This window comes from Parasteatoda tepidariorum, chromosome 5, assembly GCF_982258835.1.
Source record: "Parasteatoda tepidariorum strain Cologne lab strain chromosome 5, Ptep-v5.0, whole genome shotgun sequence".
Taxonomy (NCBI): Eukaryota; Metazoa; Arthropoda; class Arachnida; order Araneae; family Theridiidae; genus Parasteatoda; species Parasteatoda tepidariorum.
In genome coordinates, this window is record NC_141759.1 from 20,010,188 (window position 1) to 20,035,670 (window position 25,483).

Here is a 25,483-nt window from a genome sequence, read left to right on the forward strand (position 1 = left end):
AAAATCCTTGTGTAAAGATGCCACACACAAAAAAAGAAATAGCAAATTTAAAAATATACAGTTGAGTCTCGATAATTCGAGGTGGACGGGAGCAAGCCTACCTCGAACTTTCGAATACTTAATAAACGGGAACAAACCAGTTTTTAATTTTCGGTATTTAATTGAAAAATATATTATATTTAAAGAAAATTTAGTTACATAAGATGACCAGGGTACAGTTACCGCCTTAGACAAAGTTACAATGCTCATTATATTACTGCACCAGGTTAATTGCACTTTAAAATAATTGTCTTATGTTTTTTGTTTAAACACACTGTTCACATGTTTCAGTATTAAATTAGCAAATTTGTCATTCAACATTCAGTAGTAGTAATTGCCGTAAAACCAACCGTAGTAATAGTTCCACGCATTGTGTGTGCGTTGGTCATTGTTTTGGAGCAAGACTGATTTTTTCTTTCTTTCACTAGCTCAGATTTATGGGAAGCTTGAACAATCGATACTCTATGCATATATTTTTTCCATTTACTATATATATAACAAATTACAAAAAGGATATACATTTAGAAATTATGGAATCAGTATTTCCACTTGAATTTTGAATTCCAAATAAAATAAACAAATTCAAGAAAACAGAATTATTTTTTCTCTCACTGTTTATAACATTTATCTTTCAAAAACAATAATTCAGCTTATTTTTATTGAATTTAAACTTCTGTTATTAAAACATTGCCACTGCAGACTTGTGAATTCAACTGCCTGCTACAAAAACCTAAGTAATGTTTTTTTTTTTGTTAGGATATTTGCACCTGCTAAAAAATGTTTTTTTTTCTTTCTTTTTTTTCAAGTTTTTGCCATAAAAAAATTAAATCTTTTAGGGTTTCACAGGTAAAAAAATTGGGAGTGGCAGTTCTAAATATTAAAATGCCAATTAATTATTGCACAATTACTTATTCACAGTGCAATATTTCCATAGTTTTATTGGCATTTTGAGGTTTTGAAAACCTTTTTCAGTATAAGACACATCTATGTTTACTCTAGGTTCACCAGTACTTACTTTTTCTATACATTAAATTAAGTAGAAGAGATAATTTGCCATGAAAAATTTCTCTTTTGGTATAGCATCTTTTTAAGAGCTATAATGTATTATATCTTAGCATAAAAAAACATACATATCAACTTCTCTATTGATTTACTCAAAGGAGATTATGGAAATTTTACTTTTTGCAGATCAAAAAACCTTATCATAAAAAATAAAAAAAGCATGAATAATATAATTTTGATTACATTATTCATCCATTCTCAGATTTACTTGTTAATCAAAATTATATTTTAGGAAATTTTCAGATCTTAGTAAAGAAAAGAACACTTTAGAAAAGTTGACAGCTAAGCAACATTGTTACAGATAAAAATAATCTTCGTACATATTATATATTCTTCATAAAGAAAACAGCAAACATATAAACTTAACAACAAATAATAATACACTAAACATAGCTACAAAAATATTTTAAACATTAACATTTAAAGTTTATGAAACATGTAAAAGTTTACAAATATGTATAACTGATATTGAAATATTTAATGTATAAGTTATTTGCACAATTCAACACAAAATGAAAAAAAATTTTTTTTCAACAAAATAAAAATAAAACTACTCTAAGGTAAAATAGAATAAATGCACAGTTCATAAAAATAACAATTTTATAAGTGGCGTAGAAAGAAAAAATTAAAAAAAAAACAAAATTGGGAATATCATAAAAACATCCATAATTATAAACACATTTTACAATACTCCTTCTTTCTAAGCCCCTTTATATTTTTTTTGGGAAATTTCAAAACATACATTGACACACATACATTTTAAGAAGATAAAAATGAAGTTAAATATTTATAAGTTTATTTAAACAATCTGCTACCATTCAGTTTCTGTTACAGTTTTATTCTGCTGCAAATTAGTATAATATTTTGCAGAACTATTATGTATAAAAATAATAAATTTTTTTATTAAATAAGAAATAAATTTTTAAAGCAATATAATTTAGTTCACAAACTTTTTTTTCAGAAAACAAATATTGAAGTCCTTTAAAATGCTCTTAAATCTAGGCAAGCTAACATCAAATTTTATTAATTCGCTTAGAGATTAAATTTCGTTATAAGTTACTGTTCTTTATTCATATACAAACTAAAATCTTTTTCTTATTTTAAAGTTTCCAGAAGTAACAAATTAGATATTTCTGTACATAGGAACTTTCAATAAAATTTATTTCTCTTAAGCCAACTGATAAAGGTTTCGAAGTATAGAAACTGAATATTACCAAAATTGTAATTCACAATTTATCATATTAGTTGCAAATAAAAAAAATCAATGAGTTAATAAATTTTTTTAAACTAATGTTTATTAAGTCGTTTTTATGTTATGTTCATCAATGGTGCCCTTTATTCTGGCATCGAATAGCCATGTAGCTGATGGATCTTGCGTTTTTACTGGCTTATCAAAATTTTTTAATTTCCACAGAAATCAATGTATCTTTAGATTCAATGAAGTTGAATGAAAAACTGTGTTACAGTTTCAGGAAAGAGGCATTTGTAACATATAAAAAAAGACCCCTCACATTTGTTCTGCCCAGTTTCAATGATGCAACCAATTACTCCAGCAAAATAACAACATTCTTCTTTTTGCACGAATTAAGAGAGGGAGTAGTAGATTTCCAAATTTATTTGTTTTTGAAATGAATCCCAGAATACAGATATTTCTTTAATAAGTTTCGTAGGTATGTCCAAACACATAGTGCATGGATGGAAAGTGCTATCATTACATATTAAAAGATAGTGGTAGGGTGACAACAAAGCACTTGAATATGGCATTGCCACATTAATTGCATCGGATATTATAAGCCTGATAAAAGTCAGAAGGGAAGTTCCTTAAAAACATTGTTCCAGGCACTTTTTAAAGTGGATTAATTATCTGGAATTTTCATTAACCGGATTAATTTCAGTCCCGACTTGTCGAGATAATTAGCACTCAACTGTATATGAATAATAAAAAAGATTTTATAGTAATCCACAGATAAAGATTGGATCTAATGTACAATTTAAGATTGTACATTCGATATTTACTCAAGAGCAATACATGTTCCAGATAACACAATCAAAGAGTGCTAGGATTTATGCCCGAAGAAAAACTAAAAGGGAGGAGAAAGAAACAAGAAAGGTCACTATGAAAGAGCCTAGAAAAAGTAGTCAAATGCACAAGAGCCTGGTGAATAAACCCCATTTTTTATAAAAAAAATTTAAATTTCTCAGTGAATAATTTTAAATTTTTTGAAACTTCAAGAATTTCTTTATTAAAAGGAAAAAAAAAACTTCAGATGAATTGTAGAAACCTTTAATATCTCACTTCTTCAAGTAAGCTCTTCCTTATATTTGATCACCAAATTTAACAGCACAATTTATTTCAGCACAAATGTTTCAGCTCACTATGGTTAAAACGAAACAAAAGTAAACTGCTCAGTTATGAAGGTGCTTAGGGTCTTGTTAAACATGTTTTAGTGCTGTGTTTCACTTATTTGAAGCAAACCCCTTAAGAGAAATTATTAAAGAACAATGCTGCAAAGAAAAAAAAATTATATTCAAGTCTAACAATGCTTTATCATATTTGCCACTATACCTCATAGGACTTCATAATATCCCACTAACAGGGCTTACATTTTGTCTAGAAAAAAATAATTTTTTCCAGAACCCAGGAAGACATTGGACGAAATGGAAGAAACCAAAAATTACAAATATATTGTTTTGCAATAAATTTTACAAGAACAGCTGAAATAAACAAATTAAATTGAATATAGTAAAAAAAAGTTAATTTTTATCGTTTTAAAAAACAGCTAATTTCATATTTTTTATAGTTTTGCAAAGAGCTTCAAAATCAATACATCATAGTATTTAAGAGTTGATTAGAATATTTATGCTTAACAGAATTATATTATAAAACAAACTAGGTTTTATAATACATTACGTAAAATAGCAATAAAACACAATTTTTTTAATTTCTTAAAATAATTCAGTAATTTTATTTACTTCCAACTGTTGCTTTTTAGTTTTCACATATTAAAAAATGGTGTATTATATAGCTTGAAAATTATTATTTAAACTAGATTGTAATCAATATTTGATAATTCTTTTTGAAATTTTTTTTCTATTCCTTAAACTTAGGTTAGGAAAAATAACCTATTTTGTCCAAAATGATTTTTGTTAGTTTTTTTTCCCCACTGCCATCCCTGCCTCCAAACAATGAAAAACAGAATTTCTTCCAAATTAACTTATTTACAAAAATCTTGAGCTAATAAAGCTCAAAAGTTAACTTTATATTAAAAAACCCTCAATTTATTTTATATGCACCATAACATCAATGTATCATATTTGCTACAGATTACTACATATAACCATCACAAACTGTATCACAAAAGAGAGAAGATAAGAATTCCCAATCAACAGTACCATCAGAGTTTAAAAGATAAACAATGAAATAGCGTTCGCATAGTAGATATTCATTGTGTTAAACAATTGACATCAACTTCACATCATTACTTAATCCAGTTGCAGCATTATATATTTAAGTTACGAAACAAAAAAAAAAATTCATATAAAAACATCAACAGATAAAAGATTTTTTACAAATTTAAGATGCTTGAAAGTTGACAAGAACAATTTCACTGGACAAAATAGCAAATTATATTCAAATACAAAAACTTTGAGAAAAATATTAGACTTAAAAAATAACTTGAACACAAATTAATCTTTTTTTCGATTAATAAAACTTCATTTATAATGTTGCACAGTGTTCATCTATTTTCTTTTAGTGTTCATCAATCAATTTCTGTTTTTCTTCTTCTGGATTTCAACAAAATGCAATTTTGCCCATCGAACTAGAGCTCCATCGACTTCCGAATAAATCAAACATTAACGTGTCATATTATAAGAGTTATTCACTGTCACCGTTTAGGAATCTTTTCTTACACAAATATGGTCCATAATCAACATTTTTTTGCAACGTTTAATCCGAATAGTTAAGAATATATTAAAATTTAGTTACGAAAGTTTTCTTTCTTCATTCTGACTCACTAGATAAAATTCGCTAATCTAAATTAAGCTCAAAGCACATTCTCCATACAAACCTAAAAATAATCGCAAAAAAAAAAAAAAAAACAATAATTAGAACATAGTTTTTAAAAAATTGATTTCAGTTTGAAATTTTGTAACATAGATTGAATGCATTACAATCACATAAGGCAATAAAATGCAAATAAAAGTACAAATACAGTATACATAATAATTAACAGCATAATTAATGCTTGCCAGTTTAAAATCCATTTGGCACCTTACAACTGTAACTGACAAGAACAGATTATGCCACAGAAATTTTCCAAAACTTTGTTAAAACTACAAAGCTGATAACAGCGAGCGATAATCTGACATAGGTACCCATTTGTTATAACTACAATTGCCAAGACATCTAACTGCCTTTGTCATCGTTTTTTTTATTTCCAAGAATACAATAAATAAATAAAATACAATGAACTACTCTCGAGTGGATATAAATTGTAATTTTTAATATAGGTTCCTTCTGTGACTTTTTTTCTTTTCGTTCTTTAAATTTAGCTCATTGCCTAGAATTTCTCAAACCTTGAAGGTCTTTTTTGATCCATTAGAAAATCTTTAGTTTTTTTACTTTTTTCCTTTCTATTACCCGAATAAAACCTCCAATAGCAATGAAATTAGACAGAAAAAAAATATATTGCGAGTAGGACTGGGCTATAAATCGATGTATCGAGACATATCGATTTAACGCATATATCGGCAAGACGATACAGCGACCTTCATTCAAGGCAATGCATAAGAAATCTGATTTAAGCCGTGGAGTAAAGACAACGAGCGCAAAACGATATAGCGATATAAGACACGCAAGGAAATAAGATAACAAGATAAGACTCTTCTCTGACGTTCCGATGTCGACTTGCGCTGTGAAAGACGATGTTCTTTCGTTATGTTGAAATGGCCTTGAATGGTGAGCTGTAGAATCAGAATCGGAGTTTGAGAACACATATCGTTATATCGCATGTTCCATTTCGCACCTCTTAGCTTTTTTTTTCTTTGTCGCGACTTTTCTTGTAGATTATTTTCAGTGGGATTAACTTCGTGATCGCCGATGTTACCTTGTAAAGAAGGCAATCTATTATTGAAAAGAATATATAAAGAAGAGTTTCTTCATTAATTAGATAAGTTTTTTTTTTTAAAAAAACTTTTTATTTTTAAATGTGAAAATTATCGGCAATCTAATTTAGGCGCCCATAAAGAATTGAATTTGTTAGGTTATTTTTTTACTTTCTTTTAATTTATTAAAAACTTTTTGGATGAAACTTCTAATAATTTAATGTGTTTTTATTACTGATTTTAAATTTATATATCTTGTTTTTATTTTTAGAAATAAAGTTAAAACAAAATTTATTTTTGTAATTTGGACATAAGTCAATCAACTTTGTTTATACAAAAAAAATTTGAAAGATTTGCATATTTTATTCATTTTTTTAAATCATTTAGCACTTCGTTTTATTAGAGAGTATAATAATTTTTTCAAAAAAATATTCTTTTCATGTTATTTGTTAATTAGCTAAATATGTTATCGAATATCACAGTTTTTTTATTTTTAAGAAATTAAATCTTACTTTGTTTTTCGTACATAATTCGGTCATTATTTAATTTAATTATTTATCTGAAATGATAAGGTCCCGCAGCGGACGGATCGTTAAGACACGGTTCCCTGCAGATCACCGAAGTCAAGCATCACTGGCTGAGGTCAGTGCGGGTGAGTGACCACCTGGATCAGTCTGCGTAGGGACCGAGGGTGTGCGGTATTGGTCCTCGTTAAACTGCTCGACTTCGCGTGCAGGTCGCCGTGCTACCGAAGCGGGGGTGCCATCCCACCTGCAGAGGATTAAAATTGTGATGGTATGTCTTCGGATCATCCTCAGGGATGTTTCCCAAACCGTCGCCAATAGCCCATTGTGCAGCTCTAGTGTGATGTAAATGAACTATAATAACTGAAATGATAATAAAAAATAGTGTTTTAAAAGCGTTTTTTTTCTAAAATTTATTTAGCACTTTGTTTTAAACATACAAATAATTTTTAACGTTTCATTTAGAAATTGAACATTACGATCAAACTTAATAATTATGTAATTATTTATGCATAATAGTACAAGAAAATATTAATTTGCAAAAAACGCTTTAAAAAAAGCTTTTAACACTTTGTTTTACGCGTATTATGAATTTCTAAACCAACAGTTCAATAAATATTTTAAGTAAGATTTGTACATTGTAGTCAATTTATTTAATATCTTTCTTAAGCAAAACATATATATCTTTAAATTTATAAATTGATTTAAATCAATCTGAGTATGAAGTTTTGATAGAAATCTGACTTTCTGTGCCTTACAAGTAAATGAAATTCAAAAATACTATATATCGCGATACATCGCTATGCAAAACTGACGATGCATCACGATATATAATTTCTAATATCGCCCAGTCCTAATTGCGAGACTTAAACATATATAAAACTAATTTAGGCTTATGATTTTCTATTTCAAAAATAACAAAGAGATTTAAATCATACCAATCTTGATTTTAAATAAAACAGGGTTGGGTCTTCGGCGTCAAAAACTGGTTTTTGACATGACAGTGGTAAAAACCGTGTTTTTATCAGTAAAAACTGTCAAAAACCTACTGTTTTCTTTCATTTATGGCATATTGCGGACAATATATTATTTTCACATAATTGCCTTTATAAATGAATGTTGTAAATGATTGCTATTGATTTTGTAACTATATACATATGTATCCTTATAGAAGGATATACATTCATACAGTAATATTGTAATATACTTATTGAAAATAGTGATACTTACTTTTATCATTATAGCTTGATTTGAAAATGATTCAAAATTTTGCACTTTTTAATTGTCAGAAATAAACAAACAAACAAAAAAGCTTGAAACTATTAATAAATTCAAGAACTAAAAAGAAGAATTTAAAATTTGGCATTTCTTAAATATTAGAAATAAGTTTTCAAAACTTGTAACTACTAACAAACTCTAAGTCAAGAATTACTCCTATTTTGTCAAGTTAAAAGCTTTTATTCAGTTGAAAAAGCACATTAAGCAAAACTTAATTACAAACAAAATTACATGTTCAGTAGTCGGGGTCACTGTGCCGAAGCATACGATAGCAATTTTGCGCATTTTTCTTTGCCCAGTCGATTTCTGAGTTTAGTATGGATGAGTTCAAAATTCGAGAAGATTCTTTCAATGGAAGCATGTCATTGAGGATAATGATAACAAAAGGTTATTTCAATGTTGCAAGGGAACTCAAAAAGGATTTCCCAGGCTTTTTCATGTCTCATTTCTGTGTAAAATATTGAAAACAAAAATGACAAGAAAAGTTTATTTTATGACGCTTTCTTTTTATGTGTACATGTGTTTCTCAAAGCAAGATTTTATGAATGAAAGTAATCAATCTTGACATTGTTCAGTAGTTTAATATGCCAAACAAAGTGATGCTTGGAAATGTTGAAAATTTTGTTTATCCTAATATTTTACTTCAAATAGTATGTTTTGATATAAACATGTTGGGAAAATGCAAGAATCTGTTCTTAAATATCTTTTAACAACTTTTTTTCTAATTTTATTGCCCCAAAATTATTTAATTTTAAATTATAAGCAGATAAACTCAAATAAAAACATAATTTTACCAAAACTGTTTTTTTTTTTGACATGACGGTAAAAACCATGGTAATAACCGGTAAAAACCGTCCTGTGTCAAAAAACTTGCTAACCCTGAAATAAAACAATATATAAAGGTGTCAATTCTATTTCTAAGTTGACAATGGACTTACATTAACTTTATGAGCACCGTTTTTTAGCTGGAGGCGAATCAGAAAGCTCTTCAATAGGATATCCTCCATATTCAAAAATCAGATTGTGGAAAAAATTGACATATTCTTCTTCTAAACAAAGAGTCTGCAACAGAAAACCAAACTTCTTCATTCTGTTCATGTCATTGGCACACTTTGGCAATTCTACACATTCTGTAACAAATTCTTCCAAGACATTTCTATCCTCTGTACAAATAAATATTAAATATTTAAGAGCATCCCATCGTTTCTCGTACACTAAAACATCCCACAGAATAAAACCCAACTCATCTGGAAATATAAGTTTTCTCTTTTGTTGCGGCGTTGCCTCACTCACCAGCAGCAGAAGTGATTCTTGATCGTTAAATTCCAAAAGATCTATCATCAAGCTGCTATGCATCAGAACATGATCTATAGCATAGTTTCTCTGATCTAAGGATCCGGTCAGCCAAAACTCTCGAAGCATCTCCTCATAGCCATCGAGTTTGATGATGTTGTTCAGTATGATACCGTAATGAGGTCCGGAAAGAAAAGGAACTATATGCTTTGCACTCTCAATGAAGTAGAGTTGTAAAGGCCAACATAAAAAACACAACATAGTTTGCAAAGGGAATTTTTCAAAAACTTCCCAATTCAGTTCTTCTTCGGAGTCGGTGAGTAAAAAACAAAATCCATCCGAATAGTTTTGCAGTACTTCTTTATTCATAAAAAAATTTAAAAAGGTTTCTCGCCTTTGGATGAGAGTCATCTTAGCCCAAAAATAGGCCATGTTTTTTACGTTTTTGGAATACTGAACATGTTCAAACATAACTTGATTTATGGTAAAACTATGCATGTCTGAAACTAAAAATCGTCCAGAAGTCATCAGCGTCCAATATCTAACTAACATATCCATTTTACTATATCCGTTGCACTCATATAGGTAGTCTTTTTTCTTACGAGCACCCATCCTTTTCCATAAATTTCGTAACTCAGTGTTCAAACAAAACTTGCATGCCAACTTGAATCTTCGAGCTATATCAATGGTCTTGTCTTTCATGAGGGTAGCGACCTGTTTTTGACGATCAACTATTCCTAAGTGAGTCCAGGCAATTTCTGTCAAGTCCAACTCCTGTTTTGAAACAAAAAGACAACCTTCTTCTGAAGTGACCCAATCTTTTATCTGGAGGCCGATTGGCTTTATTACAAACAATAGTTTTTTTAGCGTTCGTTCGGGTAAATCTAAAGATGAAGCATTCGCCTTTGTTTCAATTTCCAAACTACGCCATTCATATTTAAAATCTGCAGCCTTAATATCTTTTTTTACAAAATCAAGTATTTTAGATTTAACATTTCTTCGGTTCCACAGAAAAACTGCTATTTTTCTAAGAATTAGATCTTGGAGTGATGGTTCAACAATGATCTGCATGATGTTTCGTTTAACAATATTCTAACAGTCCATTATGCGTCAGTACCCTTTAATTTATACAGGATGATTTTTTTCTTGCTTGACACTTGGCTTAATTAGTAATCAAATATATATTAATTACCGAAATCTGAACTGCGCTTTAATTGCATTTGGTATTAACTTCTGACATAGAACGAGGTGTTAATTAAAAAAATTTGCTTTCATCTACTCGGTTCGCAGAAAATACTTGAGAAGTGCCCTTGAACGTAAAATCTAACTGAAATAAGAATAAATGTATAAAATATGAGAAGAATTATGAATCTGATTCACATATGGAAGAAAAAGTAGAGATTATGTAACAAATATGGCGAATGACAATAAAATATAAATAAACAAAAACACCGTGCGACTTATAGCTTTCATCTCCACAGATGAGACTCTTTTAGAATGTTATACTGAGACTCCCCATTGAATCTTTTGAACTTAGAAGTTTCATCTCTCCTGTGCAATTCGTAGAAATTTATTACCATTAACGAACAACAACGAGTTGCAGTTTGTGTACTGAAAGCTATTCAGAAGTGAAGAGAATTAAGTTCGGAATACAAGTTGAAGTGCTTATGTGAAACGATCACCGAATTAATGTTATGTGGTTATGTCTTCATGGCTATGGACGTAAATACCACTATCGTTCTATGTTGTTAGGGCTATTTACAATTTAAATATATGTTTTCTAACGTTTTACGAGGTGATTAATTTAAAATATTTATAGCTTTATTATTATTTCAGAGTTTCTAACTACTAATTTAAATAGTTATATCTCAAAACTTAGATATGTGTACAGATTTCATTCAGATAGAATCTGGATTTTGTATCCGTTTCATATTGTCATTTTAGGTATGTATAATTTTGACTTATGTTAAAACTTCCTATTTGGTGATAGATTTGAATCTTAAACTAGCTTAATCCATGTTATTTAGTATAAGCTAAGATGATACTTGAGTTAGTGTTAGCAGTTAATTTTGGCATACTAGTATACTTTAGTTGAAAGGTTGCTTTCTTTTTTTTTTAATAACTTTGATCACAAATATTTAGTCTCTTAATAATCCGGTAATATTAATAAGGTATAGTGGTTTACTTTAGATGAAAAAAGTGCTTAATTGCCCTATGATGGAAATCGTGTATTTTTTTTTTTTTCATTTTAAAATATGATAATGTTACTGAAAATTGTTGATATTTGTGTTCTTACAAGTGTTTTATTTTAAGGGTATTAAAAGTTATCAAATTGATGTTATAATTTACCACGCTATTCCATAAGAAGTTTTGTATCAGAAACAAAACATCTATTTCACTTATGGTTAATGCTCTGCTAAGATATTTTCTTCCCAGTGCATAATTTGGCATAAAAATAAAATTGAAGAACATTGGGCTTTTTAAAACTAAGTTCATATTGCGGAGTAATATCCAGGCGTGAAAGTTTTCAGCTTTTACTCTGAATTCAGCTTTTTTCAACGCTTTTTAAGCTCCATACATTTATTAATTTCATAATGTTTGATTGCGTTTATGTAGAATTCAGCTTTTTTTGCTAACTGATATTTTCATCCTTGAATATCTTAAAGTTTCAAAAATTTCTGCTGAGCAAAAGTTAATCTTTCTCTGCTAAAGAAGCTAAATTATCTAGCATAATCAGTAAAATTAAGATGCTAAGTCCACCATCTTGAAGAAAATACCTTTGAAAGAAAAGTACATTTCCATATTGTTATCTGATCTTACTACCTATAATCGCCAACATGACAAAAAATAAAGAAAAATATGTGTTGATGTTTTCGATTTTGAGGGCCATGACCTGGAAGTCACTAAAACTTGACATCTATCTAGGCATAAATGCTGATAAAGAAATCTTTCTGAAAAAGAGGCACGAACAACTTTGCAATCTTTAAAAGCTTTAAAAAACTAAAATGTTTCTGAAAAATGATTTTTTTTTGTGTGAATTTATTGTAAGTATATTTTATGATTTTGAATGTAGAGTTTAAGAAGTTTTTTTTATTATTATTATTTTTTTTTTAATATGTCTGACACACCTGGGTTTTTCAACAAAAAATTAATTTTTTACCAAATACTTTAAGTAAAAACCTGGCTTTTTCTGAGAAATATATTAGACAATTATTGCTGAGTCTGATTAGAGTGTAGGATTTGCTTTGAACATGAAAATTAAATGCTTGGTTATTTTTTAACACTTGTTTTGTGGCAATGTAACCATTTTATTAGAGGATATAGATTGCTATGCTATTATTTATATTTTTTAACTATGAACTGATGAAGCGTATAAAATTAAGTATTTTTCCATTCCAACAGCAATTCATTCCAATTGAAGTATTTTCAGCTTTTTTTTTCTATTTATTTACCTTTTTTTTTTTAGTGACTTAAAAATCAAAAAAACAAAATTATAATAAAAAGTAGTTGAATTTACTTACATTCAGTAAGTTTGCATTGCCAACTTTATCATCTGCTCCATTAAAATTGAAAAGTACCAAAAATTATTAAATTTAAAGCATTTTTATTCCCAAATATTTTATCCCTATTTTTGCCAAATTTTTTTTCCAATCCCAAGTGTTTTTATTGTTTTAAACAGAATTAGTTATAGACTATTTGGATAAAATTTAAACTAGATCATTATGCTTAGTTGCCATAACTTATCTACAATTTTTGTATTTGATAAATTTTTATTCAATTTTTGGTTATTGTGAAATTAGTTAAATGTTTTTCACAACATAAATTATTTAGTAATATTGCACCCAGCAGAATCGTGACAACATGTCAACATTGTTGCAGTGCAGAGTGTTACAGTTCTTGCAGTGCAGAAAGAATTTTCTTTTAAGGAAATAAAAAATGTTGGTTTTCTTTTCTGCAGAAATTTTGTAAAAATTTTTTCTAAAAAATTGTATTTAAAAGATGCCTTTTTCACGCATCCTAGGGGGAAAATGTAAATATTTCAATTCTTATTTAAAGAGAAGGAAGAATAAGGAATAATGAAGTAAAAAATTTCTTTTCTGCCGGAATGTTTGAAAGATTCCCCCCCCCCCGCTCTATAATTATACTCGAAGAAGCCTTTTACGCATATCAGAGGGGAAAGAAATGCTCGTATTTTTTCTATTTTTATTTGGGAATAAAGAATAATGAAGTAAAAAAGTTTAGGTTTTCTTTTCTATCGAGATTTTCAAAAGATTTTTTTTCACCAGAATTATTATATAATGTGCATTATATGACGAAGCTTTTACTTATTTTTCAAAAAATTTCAAGTATTCCAGATATTAGTTTACATTTTAATAAAATTTTTTGAATGCAAGTGTTTGTTACAAATTCAGATTTGTGGCAAAATAATTTCCTACTTTTGTTTTTTAAGTTGGTTGATATAAAATCGATCTAATATTTTTGATTGAAAGTAGTAACTCTTATGAAAATTTTAAATCAGGCACTTTAGTTATTAATGTTTTGTTCACAATTCGCGCTGACTCCATCGGAAATATCGGTAGCGTTTTAATCATTTTTTGGAACAATTTTTGCTACGAACATTTGCTTTGTTTTTTCTTTCTTCGTCCAGATATTAGTTTACATTTTAATAAAATTTTTTGAATGCAAGTGTTTGTTACAAATTCAGATTTGTGGCAAAATAATTTCCTACTTTTGTTTTTTAAGTTGGTTGATATAAAATCGATCTAATATTTTTGATTGAAAGTAGTAACTCTTATGAAAATTTTAAATCAGGCACTTTAGTTATTAATGTTTTGTTCACAATTCGCGCTGACTCCATCGGAAATATCGTTAGCGTTTTAATCATTTTTTGGAACAATTTTTGCTACGAACATTTGCTTTGTTTTTTCTTTCTTCGAAATCCCGATGTATTTCATTAATTAGTTAGGGTGACCCGGGTTAATTCACGATCACTCTGTTTCTGGGGTAAATAATGATCACCTAATTTTTTTTTTAAATTTGAGACATGGGCAAGAATGCTTATAATGTTACTGAAGTATAACTACATTTACTTAATAATAGTTTTTTGAACTGCTTTCTGTATTTTCCATTTCTAAGATGGGCTTCAAAATGTGCACATTTCTACAAAGATACCCCTCCTTTTCTTAATAATAAATATTTTGAGTTACTTTCTTTTTCTTTGACATAACAATAGTGTAAGCTTTTGTTTAATTGTTTCACATCTACTGTAAACATTATAATTAATTATAGGAAACTAGGGTGACCTGGGGTAATTCCTGATCAAAAAATGTAAACATCTATTATGTGAAAAAACTATTCAAGATTGAATTTTAATATTTACTGGAAGTTTGAGGCTTTATAAGGTGAGTCCTATGCCACCTTCTTTTGTTTGAAAATCTAATTAGAATTTAAAATATTTTAAATTTTTAGTGATCAGGAATTACCCCTGGTCTTGATCATTTCTGGGGTAATTCCAATCACTTCTGGGGTAATTACTGATCATCACCAGTTTTTATTGTGAAGGGGCTGTTTAAAAATAATTATATAATGGTAATTAACAAATAAGACGTCAAGATCAAACAAATAAACCAAAAAGATATGTTTAATCAACTAGTAAAATGATTTATTTAAAAGCAAGAAGAAAGATTAACACTTTAAATTTTCCAAAAATCTTTGCATCGTGCCATACATTTTAGGCAATCAGCCAACTCATTCTCGTGTTCTGCTGAAATATAAGAGTTCCTACATGGGTTAATTTTGCTGGATTTTTTAACTTCATTAAGGGATAGTGTAAAGTTAAGTAAGGTATGTCAACAGCTCTGGCAGCAGCTCTCACACTGAAATTTTCATTTTCAATCATTAAAAGAAATTCACTAATTTTGCTTTCTGGAAGCTTAGTATCCTTTTTAGGCTTATAATTTCTCACCATATTTATACTAGGCTAATTTATAAACTTAAAAATTATTCTAACAATGTACACGCATAAAATTAAGATTGAAGCAAGGTAAGACAAACCAGAAATGGTGCAAATCAGAATACAGTCTTGTATACAGTTAAAAACAAATTTTGTGATGACAGTTAAAATATATTTTGTAGTTGTTCCACTCAATAAATATGAACTGTTATTTAAGAAAAGACAATTAGCTATTTATTAGCTATTTTATATACTATTTATAAGAAGAAATGACAATGATCAGGAATTACCCCAGTGATCAATAATTACCCCATCTGTAGGGGGGGGGGGGCAACATTTGATACAGGGTTTAAGCTGAGTCTAAAAATTCATTAGCAAAAAAGCTAAAATCTGAAAAAAAGTTTTAGCAAAATGCTAAAATGCCATTAGGCTTATAAAATTACTTTATATCAAACAAGTACTGTAAGTTATCTGACAAAGAATAGCTTAATGTACAAGAATATCAAAAAGAATACCTATAACAAAAAAAAACACATTTATTATTTATCAAAACATTTTGGTTTATAATTAACAATCTTCCTTTCTTTCATGTTTGCCCATTTTACAAATGCTTTTGGAAAGTTAAATGCACTTTCAGGGCCCTCAATATTAATCATTAACAAATTGTTTACATGGTTGATTAACAACCTGTTTCGAATATTAGTTTTAATCAAATTAAGGCAGCTAAAGCCCCTTTCACAGTCAACAGTGTGCATTGTTATTGTTGCACAATACTCTATAACAGAAGTTATTAATGGGTACTGTTGCGAACAACACTAAAATAACTTCATAATTCCAATTCTATGGGCTGCATCTACCAGATGCGGGTGTGTTGTTAGTTTAAAAATAATTCGAGTTCATTTAACAAAAAACAACGTTTATTAAAAGTAAAAACGATAACAAGAACGCGAGCAATAGACGCTCGTGACATTTCATTTGGTGATCAGAACAATAGTGACGACGTCAGTGGCTCCTTGCAGCGCCACTTACATACGCCAGTTCTCTACATACTCCCCCCTTTGAGATTCGGGGAGAGTCTCAAATCTGAAAATAGATTACAGTTCAAAAGTGTGAGTCTATCTGGAGCTTTCACTAATCTCCCAGAGGAAGTGTACTTCTTGACAATTTCTTCACTTAATACATGTTCAGGTAATGGGTATTTAGTGGAAGCTGATTCCTCCTTAAGCCCTTTATCTTTGTTAGTAGAGATTGCCTGTAGCTCCAATGGAAAAATTCGTTGTACTGGTCGCAATACAGTCCCATGATGGGTTTTCAATCGAACAGTACGAATCTCTCCATCTCGACCAGGTATTAATTCCAAAATTTTTGCCATTGGCCAAAACAACCGCTTTTTTGTATCATCCCCAATTAAAACTATTTCTCCAACTCTAGGCTTACGCATTCTATTATCATTCTTATTTTGAATTAGCTCTCCTAAATATTCTTTTCTGAATCTCTGTCTTAAGTCATTCAAAAGTTTAATTCGGTATTTAATTCTTTTCCTTAAATCACGCGTATTTATCTCATCAATATCCTTTGTAGAGGAGTTGCGATTTTCTATTAAAAACATAGAGGGTGTCAGAGGAATCAACTCCTGTGGATCTTCAGAAATATAAGTCAATGGTCGACTATTAATAATAGATTCGCAATCACATATAAGGGTATTTAGTTCCTCAAAGGTTAAAATTGACTTTCCGAGAGTGCGTTTTAATAATCCTTTTATGACACGGACCAGCCTCTCCCACCAGCCGCCCCACCAACTTGCTGTAGGTAAAATAAATTTCCAAACTATTTTATCGGTTGCAGTTTCTTTTGATATTTTGACCCAATCTAATTTTGAAAGTTCATTGAAGGCCCCGCGGAAATTGGTTCCGTTGTCAGAATAAATAGTTTTAGGCCGTCCCCGTCTGGCTATAAAACGCCGAAGTGCTAACAAAAAGGAATCCGTCGATAGATTATTCACTAGCTCTAGATGAAGAGCGCGATACACGGCGCAAGTGAACAATGCTATCCACACTTTTTCACCTGTTTTTAAAAAAAGAGGGCCAGCTAAATCAATGCCTACTATTTCAAATACTGCACAATCCATAACTCGGTCTGGTGGTAAAGGCGATGGCCCACTTGCAAATGATTTGGCCTTAAAACGGGCACATATAACACAATTATTCAAAATACCCTTAATTGTCTTCCTAGCTTTTATAATCCAGAACTTTTCTCTGATTAACGATTTCATTATTTGCGTTCCGGCATGACAGTTTTTTCTGTGTATAGACTCAATCAAAAGTTTAGTGAATTCACTTTTATCCGGTAACAAGACAGGATATAAAAATGAATTATCATCATTCCGTTCAACTATTTTGGTTTTAACTCTTAATATATTATCTTTATCCATAAATGTGGCAAATTTCAAAGATTCTATATTATGCAAATAACACTGTTGATTCATGCGAATCAATCGCTTCTCTGCGTTTTCGATTTCAGTATAAGTAAGTTCAGGTTTGCTACATTTATTTTTTCTACAATTATTTATAAATCTGAAGATCCACCCAAAAACTCTAATCATTTTATCATAATCAGACATATTGATTTTAAGTAAGGGGGGTGCGTCGTTTGCTAGATCAACATTAACTGTCTTAATCCTCTTTCGTTCGCACTCAACTTCTTGTGGCTGACAACTAATTTCACCGACTGGCCAATAATCCGAGTGTTGCTTTAACCATAAAGGTCCCTCCCACCATTTAGAATTTTGCATTTTTTGAGGAGAACAACCACGAGACAACAGGTCTGCAATATTCATGTTTCCTGGAACGAATTTCCAAGACTGAGTGTGAGTAAGCTGTCGAATTTCTTTGACCCTGTTGGCCACAAAAACAGACCAATTTCCCTGTTCTTTGATCCACCACAGGGCTGTAGTGGAATCAGACCAAAAGGTAATTTTTGAATCTTGCATGTCAAGAGCTTTCACAACAGAGTTAGCCAGTCGAGCTCCTATGCAACAAGCCATTAGCTCTAATCGCGGTATACTCAAAGTTTTCAGAGGGGCTACTCTTGATTTAGCCCTCACGAGAATCAGACTGACTTCAGAATGATTTATTGATCGAGCAAAGACGCATCCCGAATACGCCCCCTTACTTGCATCCACAAAGACATGTAATTCGGTTAAAGCATTAATTTTCATGCAACGAGGTACATTTATATTAGTTAATATTTGAATTTCATTAAACCATTTCAAAAATTTATTTACAATATTTTGAGGAAGTTCCTCATCCCATGCAATTTTATTTTTCCATATTTCCTGCAATAGTAATTTGGGGAGCAATGTGGCGGGAGCTAACATCCCTATAGGATCGAAAACTTTCTGTATTATAGATAATATTAATCGTTTCGTTATTTTCATTTCACATGTTAAGGGTTCTACATTAGTACAACATTTCAATGTGTCATTATCTAAGTCCCAAATGATACCTAAAATAAAGGTTTCACCTGAATGCCTTTTAACGCTTTTGCTAGCCACATTGCTCTCAAAATTACGTAAGTTAAAACATCCCTTTGACAGGACAGATTTAGAACCTTCAATGAAATTCTCTATTTCTTCAACATTGAAGACACCTGATACACAATTGTCTACATAAAATGAAGATTTCAATTTATGAGCAAGTTCATTATATTCAGGATCACAATTTTCTAAAAGATAAATAATGGATGCATTCAATAAATAAGGGCTGGAAGAAACCCCGAACACTACGCGGCAGTGCCTATAAACTAATCTTTCATTGCATGGGTAAAAAAATCTGAGATAATCTCTATCTTTCGGTGCAACGGACAGCATTAAGAACGCTTTTTCAATGTCACTAACTATCCCAATAGGATAAATTCTGAAACGATCTAAAATATCAGGTATAAGTTCAATAAGGTTTATACCTTTATATAAACACTCGTTAAGAGAGGGTTTCCCCCTTTCACAGGCGGAAGCATCAAAAACCGGCCGTATCTTAGTGGTTTCACTATTTAATTTAATCACCGGTCTATGAGGCAAAAAATGACATTCATTGTTTAATTCCGCTTCCGGCACGCGTTCGACAATATTCAATTCTTCCCACTCTCTAAATACATTTTGGTAATCATTACAAAATTTACCGCCATTTAATTTATTCATCATTCGCAAATGCCTCTTCCATGTTAATTCTTCATTATTCGGCAAATTCACTGAATTATATCTCCACGGAAGTTCTACTTCAAATCTCCCTTTAGGAAGGATTTTCATTTTATCCTTAAAATTACATAAATCAAGATTTTCTTTCTTATTTTCATCAAGAGAGGGGTCAGATATTCCTAATGCATCTAGTTCCCATAATTGTTTTATATCAATGTTTCTTACATGTAACGACAATGTCGTTAAAGCAGTATCTTTTTTGTCCGAATTTAATTTTCCGATTACTGTCCAACCAAGTTTCGTTTCAATAGCTGTTAACCCAGAATCCAAATTAATTAAATTTCCAGTTAACAATTTTCCTATATTATCAGCCCCAATCAAAAGCCCTATCTCGGTTTCATCGCAAAAAGAATCCGATAAAATTATGTCTTTATTCTTTAACTCATTAAATATTCGCTCATTGTTTATCTTAGAAATGAAACCGCAAATTTTGTTTTCAGAAAGTGCCTCAAAACTGCAGGAGTAGGATCGATTTAAATTACTAATCTCAATTGTAAACACACTGTGTTGTTTAGGCTTCGTTTCTTTCCCACCGAATAATGAATGAATTATCGTTTCATTTCTCAGAGGAGTGGCCCCTAAAAGAGTAATAATTCTCTCACTGATGTAACTGTTTTCACATGCTGAGTCAATTAGAGCTCGTATTTTCCTTTCCTTGCCTTTGACCTTAACCCATACACCAAGAGTTTGAAAATAAATTCCTTCGCTTTTATTGCAATTAGATAGAGAGTTCTCCGATTTTACGAATGTTTTTTGATCAGGTTTTTTATCTAATTTCGGGCACATAATTTCAAAATGAGAATAATTACAATTAGAACACTTAATATTATATTTAAGATCACAATTTTTACTTAAATGCCCTGCTTTACTTAAGCATGTAAAACAGGCTCCCTTTTTTAATAACAATTGCTGTTTTGCACTTAAAGACATTTTTTTAGCAGTATAACATTTTTCACTCGCATGATATTTACCACAAAAAATACAATTAGTAATTCTCTTACCTGCAGAATTTTCGGAGCTTACCAGAGCTGACGCAGTCATAACGTCATTCGATTTGATCCTTTCGGGAGGGGTGTCCTTCTTTCGAAAATTAGTTCCAAAACCAGACTTCGCTAGCTGAACCATCTCTTCCCCTTGCACTTCTAGGCGAATAAATGTCATTAAATCTTCTAAAGTGCGCGCTCCTTTCGCTTCTGTTTCGTTGTTCCGACGTCTCTCCCAGGCGACCATTACTTCTTCCGGTAAACAGGATTCTACCAAAGGAATAAGAAAGTCTCCGTATTTTTCCTGGGTCCTTCCAAGGCTTTCCAAAGCTCTCAGTTTTCCTTCTAATTCATCGTATAGCGATGGTAAATCTGTTTTCGATCTTCCATGGACAGCATTTTTCATAACTAAACTTTGCAGTTCTCGTACATAAATTTGCACAAGGAGGTCTTCGCGACCGTATCTTTCCTTCAGTTGTTTGATGGCTTTAGGGTAGTTTTCCGCAGTAGCCGGGAAACTCAATACTAATCGTTCCGCTTTCGACTTGGGTTCGACAGATTGCAATAAATATTGCATTTTGTCTTCATCAGCAATGGTTTTATCATCATGTATCTTTTGGAATTGACTCCAAAAAGTCAAATAATCCTTAGCTTCTCCGCTAAATTTTTTCAGTTAAATTTTTGGTAGTTTAAACCTTCTTTTTTCAATTTCGGTAGGAACAACTGCTTCTTGTAATTTCGAATCAATACGAGAACATATTTCAAGAAAATTGTCTCTATAATTTTCAGCTTCCTTTAAATCGTTTAAAAACAAGTCTTCGGTGTCACTAGATTGTAAGTATGAATTAGATACCTGTTCTTGATTCGTTTCCAGTCTCTGGAATTTATCCAATAGTTGCACTTTCAGAATCGAAAGCTGTTTCAAATCGGCTGTTTCTTTCATCAGTTCAGATTCTATCTTATTCAGGGAAAGGGAAAAGGCCGTTCTAAGACCCTTTCTTTGCGATTTCAAGGCATCTAATTCCATGTTCATAACAATAATTCGAAAGTTCGTAAATTCAAAAGTTCGTATTCGCAATCTAACACACACCGTCCCGCCGAGGATACCAAATTATGTTGCGAACAACACTAAAATAACTTCATAATTCCAATTCTATGGGCTGCATCTACCAGATGCGGGTGTGTTGTTAGTTTAAAAATAATTCGAGTTCATTTAACAAAAAACAACGTTTATTAAAAGTAAAAACGATAACAAGAACGCGAGCAATAGACGCTCGTGACATTTCATTTGGTGATCAGAACAATAGTGACGACGTCAGTGGCTCCTTGCAGCGCCACTTACATACGCCAGTTCTCTACAGGTACTGTTCAGACACATCATTGGTATATAAAAATAAAAGTAATTCATTAAATGACATGTTTTTACATCATTGCATTAAGGTGTGTTTAAATAATCCCCATTCACAAAGTAATTCAGTTTCTGTAAACTGAAAATCTTTTCTGGGAGATTCCTAAAACAAATTGAAAATGCAACGGATTTTCTTTACACCATAATGCTGTAATTCTTCCGAACTATGGGGCATCCTGCTAGGTATAAATATATTGAACATTTCGATTTTATCCAAATCTCCCAATCTATCAGTAATATTTTCAATGATACAGTTTAAAAAATTGTGCATCAAATTACGGAATCTTTCCCTCTGTTTCAGTCCATCTAAAATTATATGGCCCTGAAATTCGAATGTTTCACTTTCCTTCTTAGGCACATCATCTAAAAAACTCATACAATGAGTGCCATTTTTTATTTCTTCTAAACTTGAAATACAAGCCTTCACACTTGATTGAACATATTCAAAATTTAAATTAGATTTTTGAAATATGAGGCTTAATTTATTAATGTTGAACATGATATCATTCATGATGGCAGTGGTTGCTAAAAACAAAAAAGTAGTTATATTTTTTAACAACCCTTGAGCAACAGGACGTTTGTCTTCCATTAAAACACTAACAAGAGCTTGCCAGTTGCAATCCAGAGCTGTATGTGAATTCCCCAAAGACAGCCACCGTTGATAACTTTATGAATTTCCTTGATTTTTGTTCAAGGATATCTTGAACATTCTTCAATCGCCTGGTATTTGCAGGGGAGCATTCAAAATAAGAATGAATTCTTTTTATTATGTCCTGAAACTTTACCAGGTAAGCATTCTCAGACGCTGCTTGGCTCACGGCTAATGCTAGCCTATGTGCCACACAATGTACTGAAATTAAATGCGGATTTTGGTTTTTGAACAGAGCAGCAACCCCCGCTCTAACACCATTTTTCTTTTCTTCTCGGTGAAACTCATATATTCTAGCCATTTTTGTTGGTCGCTATGCTTCATCTCGTTTGATCAAGTTTTTTTCGTGAACGCTAGCGTCATGGTTCTTCTTGCGAAAGTTATTTAGATTTTTTCTCCTTGTTTGATCAAGTTTTTTTCATGGATGTTAGCGTCATCGTTTTTCGCGGAAGCTTTTTTTTAAAATGGAATTTAGTAAAATCCTTTAGCAGAAATGCGAAAATGCTTTGTTGAATTTTAGCATTTTTGAGGGGTCTTTTCGCATTTTGCGAAAAAAGCTACCGTAGCGGAAACCCTGATTTGATACAGTTTCTTATAATCAATTATAATGTTTACAGTAGATGTGAAACAATTAAACAAAAGCTTACACTACTTTTATATCAAAGAAAAAGAAAGTAACTCGAAATATTTATTATTAAGAGAAGGAGGGGGATCTTTGCAGAAATGTGCACATTTTGAAACCCATCTTTGAAATGGAAAATACTGAAAGCAGTTTAAAAGATACTTATTTTGTTAGATTAAGCAAAAAAATATTATTAAGTAAATGTAGTTATACTTTAGTAAAGTGTACAAGCATTCTTGTTCATGTCTCAAATGTAAATTTTTTTTTTTTTAAATAAAACTTAGGTGATCATTATTTACCCCAGAAACAGAGTGATCATGAATTACCCCGGGTCACCCTATATCAAATGTTGCCCCCTACACATGGGGTAATTATTGATCACTGGGGTAATTCCTGATCATTGTCATTTTTTCTTATAAACAGTATAAAAAATAGTTAATAAATAGCTAATTGTCTTTTCTTAAATAACAGTTCATATTTATTAAGTGGAACAACTATAAAATATATTTTAAGTGTAATCACAAAATTTGTTTTTAACTGTATACAAGACAAGTGTGTTCTGATTTGCACGATATCCGGTTTGCCTTACCTTGCTTCTATCTTAATTTTATGTGTGTATATTGTTAGAATTTGTAAGTTTATACATTAGCCTGATATAAATATGGTGAGAAATTATAAGCCTAAAAAGGATACTTAGCTTCTAGAAAGCATACTTAGTGCTTTTAATGATTGAAATTGAAAATTTTAGTGTGAGAGCTGCTGTCAGAGCTGTTGACATACCTTACTTAACTTTACACTCTCACTTAATGAAGTTAAAAAATTCAGCAAAAGTTACCTATGTGGGAACTCTTTTTTATATTCCAGCAGAACATTAGAATGACTGGCTGCTTGCCTAAAATTCAGGGCACAATGCAAAGATTTTTGGAAAATTTCAAGTGTTAATCTTTATTCTTGCTTTTTAATAAATCATTTTAATAACTGCTTAAACATAACTCTTTGGTAATTTGTTTGATCTTGACGTCTTATTTGTTAACTACCATTGTATAATTATTTTTAAACAGCCCTTTTACTATAAAAACTGGTGATCAGTAATTACCCCAGAAGTGATCAGGAATTACCCCAGAAATGATCAAGAGAAGGGGTAATTCCTAATCACTAAAAATTTAAAATCTTTTAAATTCTAATGAGTTTTTCAAACAAAAGAAGGTAGCATAGGACTCATCTCATATAACCTCAAAATTCCAGTAAATATTAAAACTCTATCTTGAATAGTTTATTCACAAAATAGATGTTTGCATTTTTTGATCAGGAATTACCCTAGGTCACCCTACTATTTATATTCCATTGATTTTTTGAAATATACCGATATTAATATGGTATGTGAAATTCAAATCATAGATTCCAGAAATCATTCTTTGACAAATTCGTTTTGCACTGACATTCTTGTTAATCAGTATTACAATCATCCTTTTGACTGTTATTGCTACAAATTTTCACGTTTAAAAAAAAAATCATTATGTTTTTTTTCATAATTTAATTATATGTGAAACTCAAAACAGTTATTTACTTTTAGTGTGGCGATTTCATCATTTTTTCAACTTTTTGTTGTTAGTGATACCGAATTCCATAGAGTTTTTTAAATTATGGTTATTTCGTAATTAATATTATTTCTACTCATCAAAATTAAATTGCACATTTAAATCACTTTTAAATACACTCTCTTTATGCCGATATTATCGCAAATCCATGCGGTGTTCTGATTGTATTTTTGACTGTTATTGATGTTGATTTTCAAATGGCTTTTAAATATCCCAATATATTTCAGACACTATGAAAAACTTGAATTGCGCATATGAATATTAAATTTTTTAAGCGATGATTCTATCGTTTTTTTTGGGGGGGGGGAAGGGGGGGAGTTTATTTCCACACAGTTTTTTAAATCCCATATTTTTAATACATTATTATTTATTACAACAACCGAATCTCGAAACCTTCGATTTAATATCCCATTTTGAAGAATGCGATTCACAGGATTTCGCCATCGATCTTTTTTTTCGGCAGTTGATGCTATGGATTTCACAGTTTTAAAATTTTTTTTGATGGGATGATGATTTTCGAAATTCAAAAAGGAAATAATTAGTGTGTTTTCCTTCTACAAATTGTGAGAATATGGTCCATAGTATTAGAATAAATAAAAAAAATATTAAATTTTCATTAAAAAAAATTAAATACTTATATTGGTATTGTCACAAACACAAGTCCAATGCCCTACAAACCAGGCCACCCCGGACTCAACAGTTTACAATTGATCGAA

General features: G+C 30.6%; 4 protein-coding genes across 9 annotated transcripts in view; 1 reads left to right on the forward strand and 3 right to left on the reverse strand.

The window, feature by feature from the left end:
* Positions 1 to 4,227: 4,227 nt before the first annotated feature.
* LOC107442796 (uncharacterized) lies at positions 4,228 to 10,764 on the reverse strand. The gene is made up of 2 exons (XM_016056444.4): positions 8,948 to 10,764; positions 4,228 to 5,171 (listed from the first exon to the last, which is right to left on the reverse strand). Exon 1 carries the CDS (start codon positions 10,371 to 10,373, stop codon positions 8,955 to 8,957), a length of 1,419 nt encoding a protein of 472 aa, XP_015911930.1. The 5' UTR covers positions 10,374 to 10,764; the 3' UTR covers positions 4,228 to 5,171; positions 8,948 to 8,954.
* A 12-nt stretch (positions 10,765 to 10,776) lies between these two features.
* LOC107442795 (uncharacterized) overlaps positions 10,777 to 25,483 on the forward strand; it is a 34,942-nt gene continuing 20,235 nt past the window's right edge. For 4 of the 6 annotated variants that reach the window (XM_071185353.2, XM_071185354.2, XM_071185350.2 and 1 more), the window contains exons 1-2: positions 10,966 to 11,097; positions 11,182 to 11,246. The gene's annotated coding sequence lies outside the window, so the exon portion shown is untranslated. Of the gene's footprint in view, positions 11,247 to 25,483 lie in introns of all 6 variants that reach the window. The other 2 variants (XM_071185349.2, XM_071185351.2) reach the window with 1 other exon arrangement.
* Positions 16,298 to 18,472, reverse strand: LOC147808650 (uncharacterized). The gene has a single exon (XM_087162656.1). It carries the CDS (start codon positions 18,470 to 18,472, stop codon positions 16,298 to 16,300), a length of 2,175 nt encoding a protein of 724 aa, XP_087018782.1.
* On the reverse strand, positions 18,573 to 21,517 carry LOC147808651 (uncharacterized). The gene is made up of 3 exons (XM_087162657.1): positions 21,344 to 21,517; positions 18,760 to 21,103; positions 18,573 to 18,652 (listed from the first exon to the last, which is right to left on the reverse strand). Exons 1-3 carry the CDS (start codon positions 21,515 to 21,517, stop codon positions 18,573 to 18,575), a joined length of 2,598 nt encoding a protein of 865 aa, XP_087018783.1.